The sequence below is a fragment of the Euleptes europaea genome, chromosome 1 (assembly GCF_029931775.1).
Source record: "Euleptes europaea isolate rEulEur1 chromosome 1, rEulEur1.hap1, whole genome shotgun sequence".
Lineage (NCBI taxonomy): Eukaryota > Metazoa > Chordata > Lepidosauria > Squamata > Sphaerodactylidae > Euleptes > Euleptes europaea.
The window spans coordinates 160652399-160672606 of record NC_079312.1 but is presented as its reverse complement, the minus strand read 5'-3'; the positions used below and the strand labels follow the sequence as shown (position 1 = coordinate 160672606).

The 20208-nt window shown below is 43.1% G+C and overlaps 1 protein-coding gene across 1 annotated transcript; it reads right to left on the bottom strand.

The window, feature by feature from the left end:
- Positions 1 to 398: 398 nt before the first annotated feature.
- LOC130493499 (keratin, type II cytoskeletal 5-like) lies at positions 399 to 19152 on the bottom strand. The gene is made up of 9 exons (XM_056867255.1): positions 18631 to 19152; positions 14606 to 14820; positions 8549 to 8609; positions 7734 to 7829; positions 5044 to 5208; positions 4299 to 4424; positions 3133 to 3353; positions 2226 to 2260; positions 399 to 697 (listed from the first exon to the last, which is right to left on the bottom strand). Exons 1-9 carry the CDS (start codon positions 19150 to 19152, stop codon positions 429 to 431), a joined length of 1710 nt encoding a protein of 569 aa, XP_056723233.1. The 3' UTR covers positions 399 to 428.
- Between the last annotated feature and the right edge of the window lie 1056 nt (positions 19153 to 20208).

Here is a 20208-nt window from a genome sequence, read left to right as displayed (position 1 = left end):
AGCCATTACTTACAGGCCCTCAGCAGCACACCAGTTTGCTTTCAGATGGTTCAATGTACACAAAATTATTAAAAATATTGTTTAAAATTACATTCAGGCTATGTGTATAAAGTGTATATAACACATTTATAAAACATAAATGAATTTTGAGTTTAGATTTGGGTCCCATCCCCAAGATGTCTCATTATGTATATGCAAATATTCCAAAATATAGAAAGATCTGAAATACGGACCACTTCTGGTCCCAAGCAGTCCAGATAAGAGATACTCAACCTGTATGATCAAGGCAGGGATGGAGACAATTTGGAATGTCTGTAAAGCAGAGTTTTGGGTATTGTCAAGTATGATGAAACAGATATTGGTAAAACCCAGTACAGTATCAGAGGCCAGTAGAGATTTCATTTGAAAAGACTGAGGGAGTTTGCACTTTATTTTCTGCAGCTTCTTTGAGAAGAGGAGCTTGAAGCAAATTTGATGCTGGAGCAGCTTCCACCTCCAAGGTTCACCCCTCCTCCGATACCTCTTCCGCTCCCAGAACTGAAGCTGCCTCCTCCAATGCCAAGTCCGCTCCCAAGGCCTACACATCCTGCTCCCATCCCAAATCCACTTCCTCCTCCCAAGCCGAGGCTGCTTCCACCTCCATACCCTTGACCGTTGAAAACAGCACCACCGCGAGCCATGGTCGAAGACACAACCGCTGTGGAAATAAAAGGAAACAACTCATTGAGACTTTGGAGCGAAATAATAATAATGAGTTGGTTTTTACATGCTGACTTTCTCTGCCACATAAGAAGAGTTGGTTTTTTTCTCTAACTTCAAGGAGTCTCAAACTGGCTTACAATCACCTTCTCTTCCTCTCTGCACAACAGACACCTTGTGAGGTAGGTGGGGCTGAGAGAGTTTGGAGAGAACTGTGACCGGCCCAATGTCACCCAGCAGGCTTCATGTGTAGGAGTGGGGAAATCAACCCAGTTCACCAGATTAGAGTCTGCCGCTCATGTGGAGGGGTGGGGAATCAAACCCGGTTCTCCAGATTAAAGTCCACCGCTCTTAACCACTACACAACGCTCGCTCTGAACAAAACGGGAAGGAAGCTATCCCATGGTCCACTATGCAAGGCAAAAAGTTGGGTAAGGTCAGATGAACAGGCCCTTAGCAGGGATGGAGCTGGCGGTCTACCACGAGGTGAGCTACCGCCTGTCCCACCCCTGCCTCAGCGCTCCCTTGATGCTCTTAACTGAGTGTCCTGGGGGGGGGGGCAAGGCAGGGAGGGGAGGCCCTTAAACTAGCACAGCCTCAGGAGTTACAGCATTGCATCGTGCAGCTCAACACCCAGGATACTGTGCTAGTGAAATGAAATTGTGAGATTCACTGCCAGTTGACATAGTGACCACCATAAATGGAGATGGTTTTAAAAGGGGGATAGACAGAGTCATGGAGGAGAGGTCCATAAATGGCTACTAGCCACCATGACTAAAGGAAACCCCATATTCAGAGGCAGCAAACCAGGAGAGGGCCTTAACCTCTTTGCCCTGTTTCTTGGCCCTCCAGGGCAACTGGTTAGTTGCTGTGTGAAATGAGATGCTGAACTAGATGCACCACTGGACTAGATCCAGCAGGACTTTTCTTATGTTCTTAGTGCAAAACTGTATGGTTACATCAACCCAACTGCCACAATGTCCGCAGGGAAAGTTCTCCACCAGGTTCTGCCCTGGAGGGTGCTGATGGCCAGAAGCAAGTGAAATCAAACTCCAGCACTGAGGAGGACACTTAGATGGGACCCTTCACTGTCAACACTGATTGGTGTCAGCTACCAGCTGTCTCCTCCTGCACCACTGCCAGTTGGTGGTGGTGTGGGGATTGGTAGCAGGTAAGCTGAGACATATCATTGATGCTGCTGGTCATGTCTGAGCTCAGTGGTCCCTACAGTGCTGGCTTGTGAGAGTGCAGGGGATGCTCCATTTGGTTTGCTCCTGGGTCCTTTTAACTTTCCAGTGTGCCCCCCTGGGACAACTATGGGTGGAAAGACAACTATGGGTGGAAGAAATGCATGGTGGTATGGGACAGTTATTCATAAAGTCGTCAGAAAGTCAGAAGCAACTTGACGGCACTTCCTACACACACACAAGGAACAGGGGCAGCACCATGCAGTGTTTTCCATGTAAACAGGACCCCTTCTGGCTTAGATGTGATCCCCAAACAGAAGCATTAAGCAAGATACTTACAGATGTTGACTGCATTTGCTGTGTCATTTCCCAGCCTGTCAGAAAAAAAATAGGGGGAGATGAGGATTCAAACATAGACTGAACATCTGGAGATGGTTCAAAAGGGACAGCCTGGGCTTTAACGAATTGGCCAAATTACCAAAGAGAAGCACTGTGGCTCATTACGGCAAAGGCTGCAGTCCTTCTTAGATAGGATGTGGTATGGTACACTTACGTCGCTCAGACCTTTTATCAAATTCTGTCCATAGTAGACTCTCCCATTAGTCACCCGAAAACCTTGAATGACTGCCTGATGTGACTTTGACAGAACTCAAGGTCGTTTGCACTGGGACTTTTTCCTAAGAATTTTTTTCATGTAATCACAATTATTATCCAGTGCTGGGGAGAACTACACCAGAAGAGTAGCAAACCAGGAATCTGAACACTGGGAAAATGGAGGGGGGGCCCTCCCCTTTTGGACAAAGTCATAAGCTAGAATACCTAAAACTGGCTAGCTGGAACCACAAGACCTGGGGATGGGGACATCAGACAGGCTCCCAGGAGAGCTGTTTAGCTAATAGCCACAAAGAATCTGTTTTTTACATGTCCGCCTTTGTTTTAGTGATCTTGTACACAGGGTGCATTGGCAAGGTTTCTGGAGCTTGTGCTTTCCACGACACCATTCCCCAAGGTGGGTTTTTGTGGGAGCAATTTTCCCCAAGGCATCATTGCTTACTGAGCACAAGCCCTCTTTCATTTGAGCTCCATGGCAGATCCTTTTATTCAGAGCCAATATGGCAAAAATATAATGTAAAAATAGTATTTTACTTTACTTCAGTAAGTATGAATAGAGAAGCCAGAAGCACTAATTGTTCGGGATTAGCTAAAAAAGTACAAGGATGGATTGCGAAGCCTCTGCCTCACTGACCTGCATTCCTCTCCTTCCAGAAGCTTCCGGTAAGTGGCAATCTCGATGTCCAGGGCTAGCTTGGTATTCATCAGTTCCTGGTACTCCTTCAGCTGCCGGGCCATGTCTTGTTTGGCTTTCTGAAGAGCATCTTCCAAGTCAGCCAGTTTCCGCCTTGCATCCTTGAGGGCCAGATCACCACGCTCTTCTGCTTCAGCAATGGCTGCCTGAAGATTGGCACACTATGGGGGTGGGATGGGGGAGAGAGAATGTCAATTCAATTGTGAATGCCTTGAGGAAGGGACAAAAGACAAACAGACAAAAGTCTATTTTACTCCACAACGCACCATTGTCTTAAAAGTGCCATATAAATTAAAAAAATAAAAATGAAAACCAACAGTTCTGTTTGTTTTTATGGTGAAAAAGAACTGGGCAACCTTCTCGGTTGCACTTCTGTGTGAGGAGACTCATATAGCAAAGAACATAAGAAAAGCTATGCTAAATCAGACCAAGACCCATCAAGTCCAGCACTCTGTTCGCATGGTGGCCAACCTCTAGGAAGGTGCCTCTAGGAAGCCCACAAACAAGACACCTGCAGCAGCATTACCCTGCCGGTGTTTCACAGCACCCAATATAATAGGCTCCTCTCATACTAGAGAGACTAGGCATGCATCATGACTAGTATTCATTTTGACTAGTAGTCCTCTCCTCCATGAATATGTCCACTCCCCTCTCAAAGCCTTCCAAGTTGGCAGCCATCAGCACATCCTGGGGCAGGGAGGGCCAGCGGGCAACGCGTGCACGCACGCCCACACGACACGCCCACGTCACTTTCGGTTTTACCTTCGCCGAAACTATGGAAACCATAGAGTTTCAGCAGAGATTGATAGAGCGTCCGCGTCACTTCCAGGTAAAACCGGAAGTGACGTGGCAGTTGCGCGGGTTGTGTGCTGCCGAAGAGCTCCCACCGGTGGAGCGAAGAGACCTGGTAAGTCTAGCTGTTGTTGTTACTAAATGATGCTGAGAGTGATGTAACAATATGTCTGAGATGAAGAATTGGGTGGGAACTCGACATGATAAATATGATCTATTTTGGAATAGAAAAAGGGCTCAGCTCCATTATGTGGCATGAATGTTGGGGTAACGTGAGACATATTTTCCCATGGGCATTTCCAGCAATGTCTTACCTGCTTCTTCACAGCGTCAATTTCAGCTCGCAGTCTCTGGACATGTCGGTTGATTTCAGCAATCTCTTGCTTGGTGTTGCGGAGGTCATCACCATGCCTTCCAGCAGAAGCCTGGAGCTCTTCATACTGATATATGCAAGAAAAAGTCCCACCAAAATTCTAGTATTCATCCTATTACTCTTACAACACAATATTTATAACAATCATTTTAAATAGCATATGGCCGGTATGAAGTCATACTCTTCTCCTTGTGTTTGGTTTGTTTTGTTTTGTTTTGAACGATTCGGGTCTTTAGCATACCGCAGATGGGAAAGTACAACTCCCCACCACTCAACAACAGAGCAAGAATATTCTGTGAATTTTATTTGCAGAGTTAATTATGTGTGTTACAAAAGCCCAATACATATCCTGTGTTGCCACTTCACTGGATTTGCCTTCTGGAATATCTAGAAGACTGTGGTCCATGGCTGGTGGGCTGTATTTGTCACAAGTTGTATAGGACTTAGACCTCTGAAATAAAGCTTCATGTGACAATCCTTTATCTTTTTAAATTCAGCTCTGCAGCCAACATATTCTTTATTTTTGTTTGCTTAATTAATATTGAGTTCCCAATGCAGCCCCAACTGTAACCAACATATGAAGTAGGCTTGGATTTACTGTTCTTCCAATAGTTTAAATAAGTTCTAGAATTGTATGTTGTTAAAAATGGGTTCTAGGGTTTGTCTGTTACTTAACGATGATTTACCTTGCTTTGGTACCAAGTTTCAGCCTCAACTCTGCTCCTGTTTGCAATGTCTTCATACTGACTTTTGACTTCGGCAATGATGCTATTGAGGTCCAAGTTGCGGTTGTTATCCATGGAGAGAACCACAGAAGTATCGGTGACTTGGGCCTGCATTTGTGCAAGTTCCTGAAGATGATACAATAATATCCCATTAGAGAGAGAAAAAATTGTAGACAGGAGAGAAATGCATTAAATTTCCAAGGACAACAATTTTGCTCGATCCTAACAAGTTAGGCAGAGAATTTAGTTGTTTATATTGTATAACATATTGCTTCCAAGATTTCTGTTTTCAGAGATGTTGGAGTTTTTGTAAAGTGTCATGGAAATGTTCAAGGAAAACTATTTGAGGACTGGAGATAATGTAGGCTGCTGGGATCAGAGTAATGAAATAGTAGTACCAATGATAGGAAGTGGAAAGGAGGAGCTGATGGGAAACGTAAACCCCACACTGTAACTATTGCAAATCCATGTTAACTTCCTGTCTTCTTGAAATTACTTGACACTTTGCACAATTATTTTCTAGCTTTTCTACCTAGCAATAGGGAAACTAGTACAATATTTGCAGGATGCTGAATTCTATCCCAGATACCAGATTGTGTGTTGTTCGTGCAGTATTTAATTGACCAATAGAATGGGCATCACACCAAATATATACATTTCGTTCCACATTTTACATTGTTTTCCCTACACATTTTAAAAGAAGAAGAAGTGTTGGTTTTTATATGCCTACTTTCTCTACCACTTAAGGAAGAATCAAACCAGTTTATAATCTTCTTCCCTTCCCCTCCCCACAACAGACATCCTGTGAGATAGGTGGGGCTGAGAGAGCTCTAAGACGGGTGGGGAACATCAGGCCAGGGCGCCATTTAAGGCCCACGAAATAATTTGGTCTGGCTTTTCGTGGGTCCTGGCCGATCTCTAGCTCAGAAGAATCTAAGAATGGTGATCCACCCCCTCCCACGGACAGGAATAGCCTCATTTCAAGGCAGATGTGAGTTTGTTTTGCCGAGGAAAGGAACCTTTCCCCCCCTTGCATAAGAGTCGTTAGCTATGGAGCTGCTAGGACCACCCAAGAAACTGTGTTAACCCTTTCCCACCCAGGTCATGGAGAAATGTATTCCCTCTGTACTACAAGAGGGCTGGGGGCGGAAGTGGTGACAATGGTTAAAGGGGGCAGGCCCAAAATGTGGGGGGGGCAAGTTCTTAGCCAGTGTGCCCTCATTTCATCCCTGGAGGCTGGGGTAGCAGGAGCCAGCTGTAGAATCTGGCCCTGACCATGCGGAGCAGGAGCAACTCCAGCGTGCGGCTGGACGGCTACGCTCGGCTGGTGCAACAGGCCATCCTGTGCCACCAGGTGGGCGAGTGCGCCCCTAGTTGGATGCCTGCCTGCTTGCCCATGCTTGGGAGGGGGGTCATCTGGGGCAGCTGCCTGCTTGGGTCTTGGTCAGCTAATTTTTAAGTTGATAATTTTGTATGGCCCGCAAATGATGTTATAATATCCAAATAGCCCTTGGCGGAAAAAAAGGTTCCCCACCCCTGCTCTAAGAGAGCTGTGACTAGCCCAAGGTCACCCAGTTGGCTTCATGTGTAGCAATGGGGAAACCAACTTGGTTCATCAGATTAGCGTCCTCCGCTCATGTTGGAGGAGTGGGGAACACACACACAAAGCTGCCTTCTGCTGAATCAGACCCTCGGTCCATCAAAGTCAGTATTGTCCTCAGACTGGCCACGGCTCTCCAGGGTCTCAGACAGGGGCCTTTCACACCACCTACTTGCCTAGTCCTTTTAACTGGAGATGGCGGGGATTGAACCTGGGACCTTCTGCAGGCCAAGCAGATGTTCTACCACTGAGCCATTCCCCTCACCAGAGAAAGGTGCTCAGCGGACTCGGCTTCTCTTCCTGGGAGAAACCAGGCTGGGAGCGGGGGGGGGGGGCTACTTAGAGTCCACCACTCCAAACCACCGCTCTTAACCACTATACCATGCTGGCTCTCAGCCAACATTATTGATCTGATATGTTTAGGATCAATAATTTTCCATGGAGTATCTGTATTTATTAACCACTAAGCTGAAGGAGTGAAGCTTCATGCTCATAGTATTTGTCTCTAGGCAACTCTTTTTGAAGTTCTTCAGAACTTTTGCTTGGGCAGGAACCTCTAATATTGTCTCAAATTCCACTGTAGCAGAATCTCAGTGGCAACACTGTCGATGTGCAAAATATTATTAGTTCTCTCTAGTCTCATAATTGTTTCTTTTGCATTTTCCTGCCCATATAAATTTTCCCCAGGCAAAATCTGGCTAAAGCTGGGAGACAAGTATAGTCAGTTGATAACTCTGAATGTACAGTTCTCACAGTGTTATCCAGTGCAGCCTTAAAAAATCTGGCTGCTCTCCATGGTAGAATAACAGCTTGTACCCTACCATTCTGCTCAACAATGTTTGAAGCCTTCCACGAACCTAAGGAGCCTTCCTCCAACTGAACTGGCTCTTTCTCCAGCAGAAACCTAGATGAAGACTTCAGACTTTGCTGAGTGGAGTGTTAGAATACAAGCCAATAATTCTGATGGACCGATGATCTCACAGCCAGTCCATATATTCTAACAATATAGCACCAAACTAAAGTTAGAAAGAACAGGAAGGGTCCTCCTTACCTCTTCATACAGGGCTCTGAGGAAGCGGAGCTCATCATTCAGGGAATCCACCTTGGCATCTAGTTCTACTTTGTTCATGAAGGCACCATCCACATCCTAAAAAGGGCAATTTATTGTTGAACGAGATGGTCAGAAGCAAAGGAAGAACTTATAGAGGAGAAAGCGTGATCTAGTTTATGCATCAATTAATATCAGTTGTTCAGTTAGTGAGCACGATGCGGAATGCAGTTTCATGAGCATTCCAGCCACCTATTGGACTATGCTTGTGACATCGCTAATAATGAGTGGCACCTTCCCCATTTTATGATCACTGTTTCAAAATCTTGAAATGGCATAGAAACTGAGCACTCCTATTCTGGAACACTCAAGAGGGGGAGTGCCAGTATGTGTGTGTGTCATGTGCCGTCAAGTCACAGCCAACTTATGGCGACCCCAGCAAGGGACTTTCAAGACAAGTGAAAAACAGAGGTGGTTTGCCATTGCCTTCCTCTGCAGTCTTCTTTGGTGGTCTCCTTTTCAAGTACCCACCCTGCTTAGCTTCCAAGATCTGACAAGCTCAGGCTATACTATGCTGCCTTCCCTCCCAAATGCCAATATAGCCTTTAAAAAAATGGATGGACACTAGCACAACTAATTGCTTCTGGACTACAGCAATACCCCAATGTTTTGTGAACCTGTCATTTTCTTTGCAAAGATATAACCTGATTGCAGGATATATGCAACCACATTGTCACACTGCAGTAAGGAAAGATCTCCCATGAAAAGATCTTTCCCGAAAAGCAATGAACAGAATTGCACTGTGCAGAGACACTAACCTTCTTAAGGGTTACGAATTCATTCTCTGCAGATGTACGCCTGTGGATCTCATCTTCATATCTGTTAGGAAGAAAAACAAGGTTTCTTTAGCCAAATAATTCAATTCAATAACCTTTAATAGGCATAGTACAAAAGACAGCTCATACAGATTCTCACGATCGAAAACAGATCACACAAATCCCTGATGAACAAACCAGGGCCCCTACAGAGTATACAATACAATTAAGTATGAAATATATAAAATGTACCATATTTTGGGATTAAACAAAAGGTTAAAATAAAGGATTAAAATAATCTAACCATCCAGCCAGACTGTGATACAATAAACAATGATAATCATGATCATTGACCAGTCTCTAGATAAACCACATCACAGCAGCAACTTGAAATATTAGGCAGGCTTCAAAGATCCCCGTCTCAGTTACATTACCACATTTTTTGCAACCGAGGCAGTGGTTTCAGGCTTGACATTGGACAGTAGAGCAGTTAACATTCTTGACAAATAAGTAAGAGTAGACTGCATCTCCCCAAAGGAGATTAGAATGAGTTCCTGTTTCCCAGTAGATTATTCGCAGAAGCAACAGTCCTGGATTTACCCGGGGCCTCCTTTGGGGCTGTGGGACTGGGGAGCAAGATGAGGGGAAGGATTTCCCCATCGAATCTTCAGTGGAAGGGGCCACAGCATTGGCATCGGCACCACCCTGGTGGCCAATCCGGTGCCGGCGAGAGTAGGGCGGGGACTCCAGGAAGGCCTAGAAGCTGGAGTGGTTTGCTCCAGCCCACCCCTCCTCTGTTCAATGGCCTGTGGTGGGAGGGGTTTGCTCCATGCCTTCCCCACCCTCCCTTGGTTTAGTTGTTCGTAGGTGTTTCGGTATGTGGGTTATGTTGCATGCTTTGTCACAGCTTTTATGGGCAGTTTGGAGCATAAGGTCAGATCCAAATTGGGGGAGGCTGAGCCGGTGGGTCTGCCTCCCTTGGTCTAGGGACCCCCATAAGGGGTCTAGATGGGAAGCTGTCTGCTCTATGCCCAGCATGGGGGCTGGCACATGGTTCCAACCTGCAGGTGACAACGGAACCACACAGTGGAGGATGACGCCTATGTAGGACCCCTGGACTTCCCATCCCATGGTGCTCCCCCAGTAGGCTGGCTGGATTGATGGGTTTTGTTATCAGCAGGCAGATGGGCAGCCCGGTTACGGATCCTGCCCTATACTGTGCCAGTGCTCCTGCGATTGTACTTAATAAAGGCTGTGTCTTTGCCTTCTTTTACTGGCTAAAGTTGTTCTTTTTTACCAAGGGTCTTGTCCATCTCATACTATTGGATTCCTTTGTTTCTCCATGGAGGAGGAGGATGGAAGAAAAACTGAGATATCGTGGTCTATCACAACAATTTCTCCTGACTAGGGACTATGCTCAGGCAAAAGCTATGGTTAAACAGAGGGTTTTGGATATTGAAAAGCAGCATGATTTGAATAAAGTTAAGAGCTTTCTTTATGATCCAGGCACGCTAAATAAGGTAGCATTGATGCCTTATGTTAAGCATTTAGATAACCCTGACCATAGAAGAATTTATTAATGTATGATATGCTGCCCTCAGTGATTCTTGAGGGTAGATATAGAGGATTACCATCTACAGAATGTTTATGTTTATGTGGAGATGGGAAAATAGAGTCTCTTGAGCATATCTTTTTTGATTGTAAGATCAATAGTCATATTAGGGAAACTCTGATTACCCCCATAATTTTTAAAAAAGAATTTAATTGTTAGAAAGTGCAAAAAAACCAGGAACATCAGAAATTAGGAATGAAAAAAAAAAACAATACATAGATTACATAGATCAAAAAAACAAACAAAAAAATAACAACAAAAATTACATGGACCAAAGAAAAAGACCATTCTTGAACTTCGTTTGCAAACCCTAATGTGAGCATCAATACAGACCATTAATTCACTGCTCATTAAGACATAAAATATTGGTTTACCTAATTAAATTACTTATATTACAGTCATAGGTTTTACCAAAATAAAGTAACAAATTACCCCAAACCTTATTAAATTTCCCCCCACACACACACCTTATATCCTTCAATTACTCTGGTATTAAAAGTAATTTTTTCCAAAATCATGAACATTTTTATTTTCTGTCGCCACCTGTCCAAAGTAATATTTTCTGCCTTTTTCCAATTTGCAGCGATTACCAACCTCACTGCTATAATAAAAAAAAAAACTTACTAATGTTTTCTGTGTACAATTCCCATTTTCGTTCAAAAATAGATTCAAGAGAACTATCTGCACTGAGGGTTCTATATTTTTCTTTGGTAATCGCCTCAGTTTCCTTAAAATTTCTTTCCAAAATTTTTGTATAACTGGACAGTCCCACCACATGTGGATAAATGTACCAATTTCCCCACGTCCTCTCCAACAATGCCTATCTACTCCCTTATTTATAAGATGTAATTTTTGTGGGGTAAAGTGTTATACAGACATTCTGAAAGAAAACAGCATAAGATATAAATGGGGTTTCCCCTTTGTCTTGTTAATACACAAGGAGGGGAAGACCCTATATGCTTCAAACCTTAAGCAAATTTCCAACCTCTTCAAAGAACTGGGATTACAGGAACCTATGAAGGAGAGGCTGGAGAAGGCGGAACAAGGTGGCGGAAACAACAGACATGCAGAGAAGGCAGCAGAAGAGACTGACAGTGGATGCCAGGCCATGAAGAAGAAGAAGAAGAAGAAGAAGAAGAAGAAGAAGAAGAAGAAGAAGAAGAAGAAGAAGAAGAAGAAGAAGAAGAAGAAGAAGAAGAAGAAAGGAGACAAAACATCAGACAGACAGCTTCACAGTCAATAAAATAAACAACTTAATTAGAAAGAAGGAGTTGGTTCTGGGACTTCTGGAAGAATAATTAAGTGAAAATAATAGGGGGATAAAAGTAATATCCCAGTAGCTTATTTTTCTCTCCTCCTTTCTCTTTACTACGTACTGCTTAGCAATATTATAAGCAGTAGGAAAGGGGATACTATGGTTCTCGGAGTTCTGAGGGGTGGTGTGCTTTTAATAAGAAAGGCAAAGGTTTCCCCACCCACCCCCCAAGTCCAGTGGTGGTTTCTTTTCTTTTTTTATTTGTGCTTTTGCCTTCCTCTCTTTCCACCATTTTCAGGTGGTGGGTAATCTGGGGTTTGTGGGTGTCTGTTTTGGATTTTAAATGGTGACCAGTAGGGACCTGGGTGCACATAGCCAGATTCAGGCACCATGATAAAAGGTCACACGTATGGAGGAAGGGGGTGGGGCCAAAAGAAATCCTCAATTCCTTTTTGGAATTTTATGACAAATTATATGCTGACAAAGAGATAAGGGAAGAGGAGGTTAACCAATTTTGTCAATCAATAAATATCCCGCATCTAAAACCTGAAAGCCAGGAAATGTTAGATAGAGAGATATCATTAGAAGAGGTGGAAAGAGCAATTTATTCTTTGAAAGATACAGCTGCTCCGGGGAGTGACGGTTTCACAACCGTATTTTATAAGCATTTTAAGGCAATACTGGCTCCTTATTTAGTGAAGTTATTTAATGAAATAATGGAAGGGACTCCTTTACCACCTTCATGGTTAGAGTCTAAATTGGTGCTAATCCCTAAACCGAATAAAGATCCTACCTCCAGGGAATCATACCGTCCGATAACATTAATGAATACGGATTATAAAATATTTACTAAAATTCTAGCAAGCAGGCTAAAATCATGCATTGCCTCGGTAATTACACAAGATCAATATGGCTTTGTAGCGAAGCGATATATTGCTGATGCGGTCAGGAGAGTGATGGGACTATTATACTATGCTAAAAAAGAGGGAGCAGAAATGGCCTTATTATCACTAGATGTATACAAAGTATTTGATTCAATAAACTGGAGATATTGAAGAAAGGTTACACAACAGTATGGATTTGGCCACAGATTTAATAATGCAATAGAAACAATTTACACAAAATCCTGGGCAAGCATAACGGTTAATAATATCATCTCCAGGAAAGTAATAATAAATTGTGGCACCAAACAAGGTTGCCCCCTCTCACCATTACTTTTTATTATGGCTATAGAACCATTAGCTATTAAGCTCGGAGAGAACCAGGAGATTAAAGGCGTGAAATGTGGTGGAGAGGAAAATCTGGTAACTATGTATACAGATGATATATTATTATCAATAACTGATTTAAAATTGGCAATTGACCCCTTAAAGAAGGAGTTTAGAACTTTTGCCCTTATCTCAGGTCTAAAAATAAACTTTGCCAAATCTAATCTAATGTGTCTAAATATTATTCCCAAAGTCCAATTAGAGGCGTCTCATAGTTTAAAAATACAACTGGTGCATAAAAGTTTTAAATATTTAAGGATTACTATCCCAAAAAATTTGAATAAGGTATATAATTACAAATATAAGGTACTCTGGAGTCAAATAAATCAAGATTTGAAGGAATGAAAAAGAAAAATAGTAGTATTTTCACACGCATTACATGGGTCAAAATGTTTATCATCCCAAAGATATATTTATTTTATGTGCTGCCATGTCATATAGATGAATTGGCAAAAACAAATAGATCAGTATATTTTTCAGGTTAAAAATCCAAGATCTGCCAAGTTTTTGATTACCCCCATAATTTCCTGCCATCCCAGCAATAATAGAAGGACTCTTCTCTCAGTTATGCTAGCAGATAAGAATAAAGAGATCACTTTCAAAGTTGCCAAATTTGGATGGATTGCCTATAAGACTAGGAAAACTTGGGAAGCCATATATAGGCTTTTTAGCTGTAATTTTTATAAAGATATTGTATAATTCTGTGAATTTATCATTTTAAAATGTTTCTTTTCTCAAAAGTTCTTTGATACTGAAAGTCTGAATTATTATATGGATTTTATTTTATTGGTCTTGGACTGTATTAAATAAATTTATATTTATTTATTTATCTTCCTTGGTGATTTTTTAAGATATTCTTTTGCTTTTAAGTATAATCAAGATGCAACTATATATAACCTTAAGGTTAAGATGTTTTGTCTTAGAAGTACATGTGAACCTTGGAAATATATTTTGAGAAAGGTAATTGGAATTTTTTGTTGATATGACATTTCCTAATACCATCCATCAATTTATGACATCAAGGTTAAAAGTATATGCTTGTGAAGATAAATTTAGTCTAAATTCATACATCACAAGCCCTTTTGATGTCTGGGAATATTCTAATATTCTCATGGTAAAATTGCATTGGTTCTCAAAACAACAGCCTCTGAGACGGTATATAAAGAGTTCAAAAATTGTAAGAAATTGGGAAATTCTCCAGCAGACATGTTGCCTATTGTCTGTATGAGAATTCTCCTCGGCATGATCACTGATGGGTAAGGTTACTGGTTTGAAACTGGTTTGTAACTGTATTCTATATTAGATCTATATTCATTTGTTGTAACCTGTTATATTCTTTGCATATATTTAAGTGTGGTTTTTATTTCATTTTACTATTTTTGAAGTATTTACAATAAAAGGCAATTGCTTTACAATTCAAAAAGGACGTATCATTACTTGCAGTGGCTGGTTAAATAAGATAATGTATTTTTTAGTGAAATACAAAATCTAAAAACAGCCACAAAAAAACTAAAAACTTAGCCACAAAAGCACAGTAATTGACTACTTCAATTTATTTAATTAAGGTTGTGGCCACATTCTCACCAAGTTAGTATGGGCTTGCTACTCTTCCCGTTCCCCTTAGCTCCTTCCCTTGCCCCTTGGCTGCTGTGATGGTACTGAAGGTAACGTTAGCACCTCAAGTGGCATAAGCACTGGGGGAGGCTATGCCACTCCCAGACAGGAACTTGGAGGCTGGCGATGTGTTAAACGTGTTAAATCCCTGCCACACGACTGGAGCTATTCATGAACAGGCTCCCATATTGAGCAGATGCCAAATTGTGATGACAAAATCGCCACCTGGTTTTTTAAATGATTTTTTTTTAGAAGCAATACAAAAATGGGAATTAGTTATACACGAGAAAGGGAAAGAGTTAGAGATTTACTTGGTCTTGTAGTCCTCAACAAGAGCCTGCATGTTGTTCAGTTCTCCACCCATTCTCGTTTTGTCATTCTCCAGGCAATTCAGCTGTTGTCTGAGGTTGTTGATGTAAGACTCACAGAGGGGTTCAATGTTGTTTCTAACAGTTCTCTGGCCTTGTTCCTGAAGTAATGACCATTTAGTTTCCAATACTTTATTCTGTTGTTCAAGGAAACGCACCTGAAGCAAAAAGATCCAAAATGTTACTTATCTCATTGCATCGTCATCACAACACAATGGCTTTTTGGGCAGTGTTTTATCAAGGCGTATGTGAGCATCGATAGGAAATATAATCAGATCCCTATGTATAAGCAGAATGAAACGAAAGTTGTAGCAAACTGCACATTTTAAAATTCTGGAATTAATTTTAGAAATTCCCTTAGATAATTGGTTCTTGTAGGTTATCCGGGCTGTGTAACCGTGGTCTTGGAATTTTCTTTCCTGACGTTTCGCCAGCAACTGAGGCAGGCATCTTCAGAGTAGTAACACTGAAGGACAGTGTCCTTCACTGTCCTTCAGTGTTACTCCTCTGAAGATGCCTGCCACAGTTGCTGGCGAAACGTCAGGAAAGAAAATACCAAGACCACGGTTACACAGCCCGGATAACCACCAATGAACTCTGACCGTGAAAGCCTTCGACAATATTTTGAACGCCTCTACGGGGAGGAAATATTTCAACAGACCCGGAGAGACACTGTCCTTCAGTGTTACTACTCTGAAGATGCCTGCCACAGTTGCTGGCGAAATGTCAGGAAAGAAAATTCCAAGACCACGGTTACACAGCCCGGATAACCTACAAGAACCAATGAACTCTGACCGTGAAAGCCTTCGACAATATCCCTTAGATAAATTGGAGTTCAGGAGAAATAGATTCAGTGCAGAGTGAAATTATGGAACAGTGGTGGACTGGGCCTTGGAGTTCCCCAGGTTAATTATCTTGGGGGGTTTCAACATCCGTGTCGATATGGGCTACTTCGCAGGCTGTGGGCCTAGTGTCTTCCATGACAACACTGGAACTCCCTCAGATTGTTATCAGGTGCCACACATCAAGCAAGCCATATACTGGATTTGATCTTTGGCTAGATGTAGGCCTGGTCTCTGTGGACAGAGTGCGGTGGTCAGACCACTTCACCCTGAAGGCTTGTGTGAGCATGCCAGCCCCACCCTGCATGGGTGGCGAGCTGATTTATGCTCGCCTGCAGAGATTAATGGATCCAATTAGTTTCCAGAACACTCTGCAGGATCCGAGGCCTCTTGGCGACTCATTAGATGTGCTGGTCGAGGACTGGCAGAGCCGTCTCTCTGAAGTCATCAATGAGATTGCTCCCTGACGCCCTCTTCACCCCCTCTCCAGATTAGCTCAATGGTATACTCTGTAGCTTCGGAGGAGCTCAGATGGCTAGAGAGTTTGGTGGCGTATTCATGACAAAGCTACAAGGACTTCTTATAGGACGTTTATGAGATCCTATGAGATGGCAGTGAAGGCTACTAAAAAAGAGTATTATGCAACCTCCTTTGCATCCACTAGCTCACACCCAGCACAATTATTTAGGGTAATTAGGTCCCAAACTGGTAACAATTCGGCAATCAGCTTTGCAAGCTATTTTGCAGATAAAATCTTTTCGCTCCACAGGTACCTCCCCGCTAATGTTGATACAGAGAGGAAACTGGAGGCCCCGGGGCCATCTTTGGGGCCTGTTTTGGACCAATTCAGCCAGGCCAGCTCTCCCAGACCAATGTCGACAGGATCTTGGCTGCTGTGAAGCCTACCACTTGCCCCTCAGACCCGTGTCTGTCATGGCTGGTGAAAGCCAATGGTGATGGTACACAGGGCCCCCTGGTGGACATTATTAATCTGACCCTGAGCTCAGGGGTCTTCTGGAGGGGTCGAAAAAGGTGGTGGTAAGGCCGCTCTTGGGAAAAAACCATCCTTGGATCTGATTTTTCCTGCCAACTGCCACCTAATGTTGAAGCTTTTGTTCCTGGGTAAGGCAGTTGAGAGAGTGGCAGTGGAACAGCTCCAGGCTTTACTGGAGGACACATTGGCCCTGGACCAATTCCAGTACAGTTTCTGGCCTGGCCAAGGGATGGAGACGGCATTGGTCGTGTTCATAGACGATCTTTGTCAACAGCTGGATGAAGGCAGGTGAGGGCTACTGGTATATGTGGGACCGCTCTGCAATGGTTGGTATAATTTATCCAGGGTCAGGGACAGAGGGTAGTGCTAGGAGAGAGGATGTCACCACATTACCCCTCGGTATGTGGAGTCCCCCAGGGGGCGATCCTCTCCCCAATGTTACTTAACATCTATATGCGCCCCCTCACCCAGCTAGTCCAGAGTTTCAAGCTTGGTTATCATCAGTATGCGGATGACACCCAAATATCTCTATGATGGGCAGCTGCCTGGATACCACCCCAGATATATTGGCCAGGTGTCTGGAGGCCATGGTGGGATGGTTGAAATAGAGCCAGCTGAAGTTAAATCCATCACTGATGGAGGACCTGTGGCTGGGTTGGGACGACCTAGGATTGGGTTGCCAGCTCCCAGCTCTTGATGGTGTGTCTTTAACACCAGACTGACCATCAGGAGTTTGGGTGCTATTCTAGATGACTCCCTTCCTATGGAAGCACAAATTACAAGTGTAACCAGAGTGGCTTTTTTCCATCTCTGCCAAGCTAGGCAACTGGTGTTCTAACTGTCTCGCCCTGACCTAGCCACAGTGATCCATGCAACGGTCACTCTATGCAGGGCTACTGTAACTCACTCTATGCAGGGCTCAAGTGAAACCACTCGAGTCAGAGAAGATCAAGACTGCAATAATGAAAGAAAGAGAACAAAAGAAGACAAAGAGAAAGCCATGTTTTCCCCCAGTTATGCATGGCTTAGAAAGGGGATTTATTTTGTTTTCTTGTTATTTACACTAATCACAAAACACTCCATTTTCATAATTATTGTAATTAATAACAAGAAATTTACAAGTCTAATAAATAGCCTTTCCTTATCTAAACAATTTTCTAAATGTTCATACAGGAAGTGTATTAAGAAAGTATTCTTGAGCTGGTTGCAACACACATATGGAACTAAACATGGGACAGAAAATTTCAGAAGAATATCTTTAATTCATCATGGCTGTTGAGATCTAGGTTAAGCTCAAAAAACTTGAAACTTGTCCTACTATTGTATTTAGCTGTTTTAGATTACCTAGATTTAAATTTTAATCTGGATTTTTAAAGACAGCCAACCTGGAAATAAACTCTGCTGAACATAATGAGATTTACTTTCATATAAACATGCATACAAGTAAGAAGTTGAAAGCTGGTTTTTAATATATTGTTGCCTGTCCCTAGATTTTGTACTGAGGCAAATTATAAATGTGATTGAATGAATGAAGTTTTGAATTGCTCAAGAATATTCTTCCAGTGCTACTACCTGACCCTCCCATTTCCATTTTTACTTCTCATGACTCACCTGTTTCTCTAACCCTACCATCTAGCACATGTAAAGAAGACCTCTGAGCTGTAACCAGATCATTTTTGTCTTAATTGCTGGGCTAGAGCTGTTGCTGATTAACTTTATGGATCCTTGTTGCATGCCTTGAAAACCAGCCTGCCACACTAAAGTTAAATAACGGACAGAATGCATAGAATACCGCTGAGACATTTCACCAGTCTTATCAAGGCATCTTGTTTCTCTCAGAATAATCCAATTCCTTCCAAAAAGAACCATTCAAAACCCACTTTCAAATGATATTTGAAGTTAATTTGGAAGAGGCAGTACAAGTTTTGTGAATCACTTTATTTCCACGTCATAAAATGCATCACCTGCAACACGTGTGCATTTTAAAGGCATAGGAGCAGGTACTGAACATGTTACTTGGGCCTACATTTTTATATGAGCAGCAGCAGCTAGCACAATACCAGTTGCAGCAAGACGCATGTGACTGCATCATCACTCCTACCAATGAAATAAGAGGAAGCATTTTTTCTCACCTTATCAATGAAGGAGGCAAATTTGTTGTTGAGGGTCTTGATCTGCTCCCCCTCCTCTTTACGGACTCTTTGGATGGTGGGGTCAATTTCCAGGTTGAGAGGTGCCAGCAGGTTGTGATTGACAGTCACTTCTTGGATTCCGCCAGGTGGGCAAACTAGGAAACCCATGCCACCTCTACCACCACCAACACCAGTTCCAATGAACCCAAAGCTTCCACCACCTACGCCACCACCAAACCCATATCCGCCACCAACGAACCCGTATCCGCCACCAACACCACTGCCAAAACAGGCGCCGCCGCCGCTACCAGCTGAGATCCTCTGAGATCCACTTAGGCTGTACAGGCTTCGACTGCCAAGGCTCCCGCCACCACCGACTCTACCCAAACCGCCACCAGCGCCGCAGCCACCAGTTCTGGAGACGGTGCTGGAGCTGTAACTGGTGCGGCATGAGTTAGGAAGGACGGCAGACGAATTACTGAAGCCTTTCCTCTGGACCTTTACAGAAGATTGATAAGCCATTGTAGCTGGAATGCAGCAAATGAAAGAACGAAGGTGCAGAAGCAGAGAGAGGGAGAGAGAGAACACGATGGAGGTAGCCGGGAGTACTTGTATTCTTTAGGACTTAAGGGCTCTTCTTTTATTTATATTGTCAAGGAAGTGGGATTGGTTGCGAATGATGTGGATCATCTTTCTGATTAATGGGGCTGTGCATGCCCTGCGGCTTTTGGAAGGGTGACATCACCCAGCCACACACACCCATATCAAAAAAAGAAAAGAAAATATGAGCAACAATATAGCAATTTCGTTTCTAAACAAGCCTTACTATATCATTTGGAAATAATGATCACCTTCCCTGGCCTCCACCACATTAATGGGTTCATTTTGAACTCTCACTGGCAAACAAGAAGGCAGATAGGCTTTCCCATGAAACCAGGTGGCCTATTGCCCAGTCTCCTCCCAAAAATTCAAGGCAAGGATGGACATGCATAATATACCCAATGCACAAATTTAAAGCAGATCCTGGCAATTTTTCTAGGTCCCACAGAGTTTTATTTATTTGACAAAATTTACATCCATTTTCTGCCCTCACATGGGTGCTGACACAATTACTTTCAAAGGCTTGGATCCGTCCGAGTTTTTCCACAAGTGCAAAGATTTATCCCTGCAGAGTGCAACTTTCTTGCCTTCCCTCCTCCTATGGCAGCCTGAAATGCCCCTGAAATTGTGTTCCTAAGGGCCCCCGAGGAACAGCATTTTGGTCTGCCATAGGGAGTCAAGAAAGTCACACCCATGGGAGGAAATTCTGCCCCCGTTGAAAAACTCTGGTGGATCCAAGCTAAAGAGTTTGATTTACCTTGGAAACAGCCTGGTCTCTTTGCCCGCCTTTAGCCACCCGCCTACTGCTACCTGGAAAACTATTCTACAAATTGGAAGTTAAATTCATAAGAAGGCATGCAAAAAAGAACTCCTTCCAATGGAACAAGACAATATTGATGACACCTAAAATCAACACTAATTTGCCCACCCTCTATACGTTTCTATAGTACGTATATTTCAACAGTTCTCTGGGTTAGG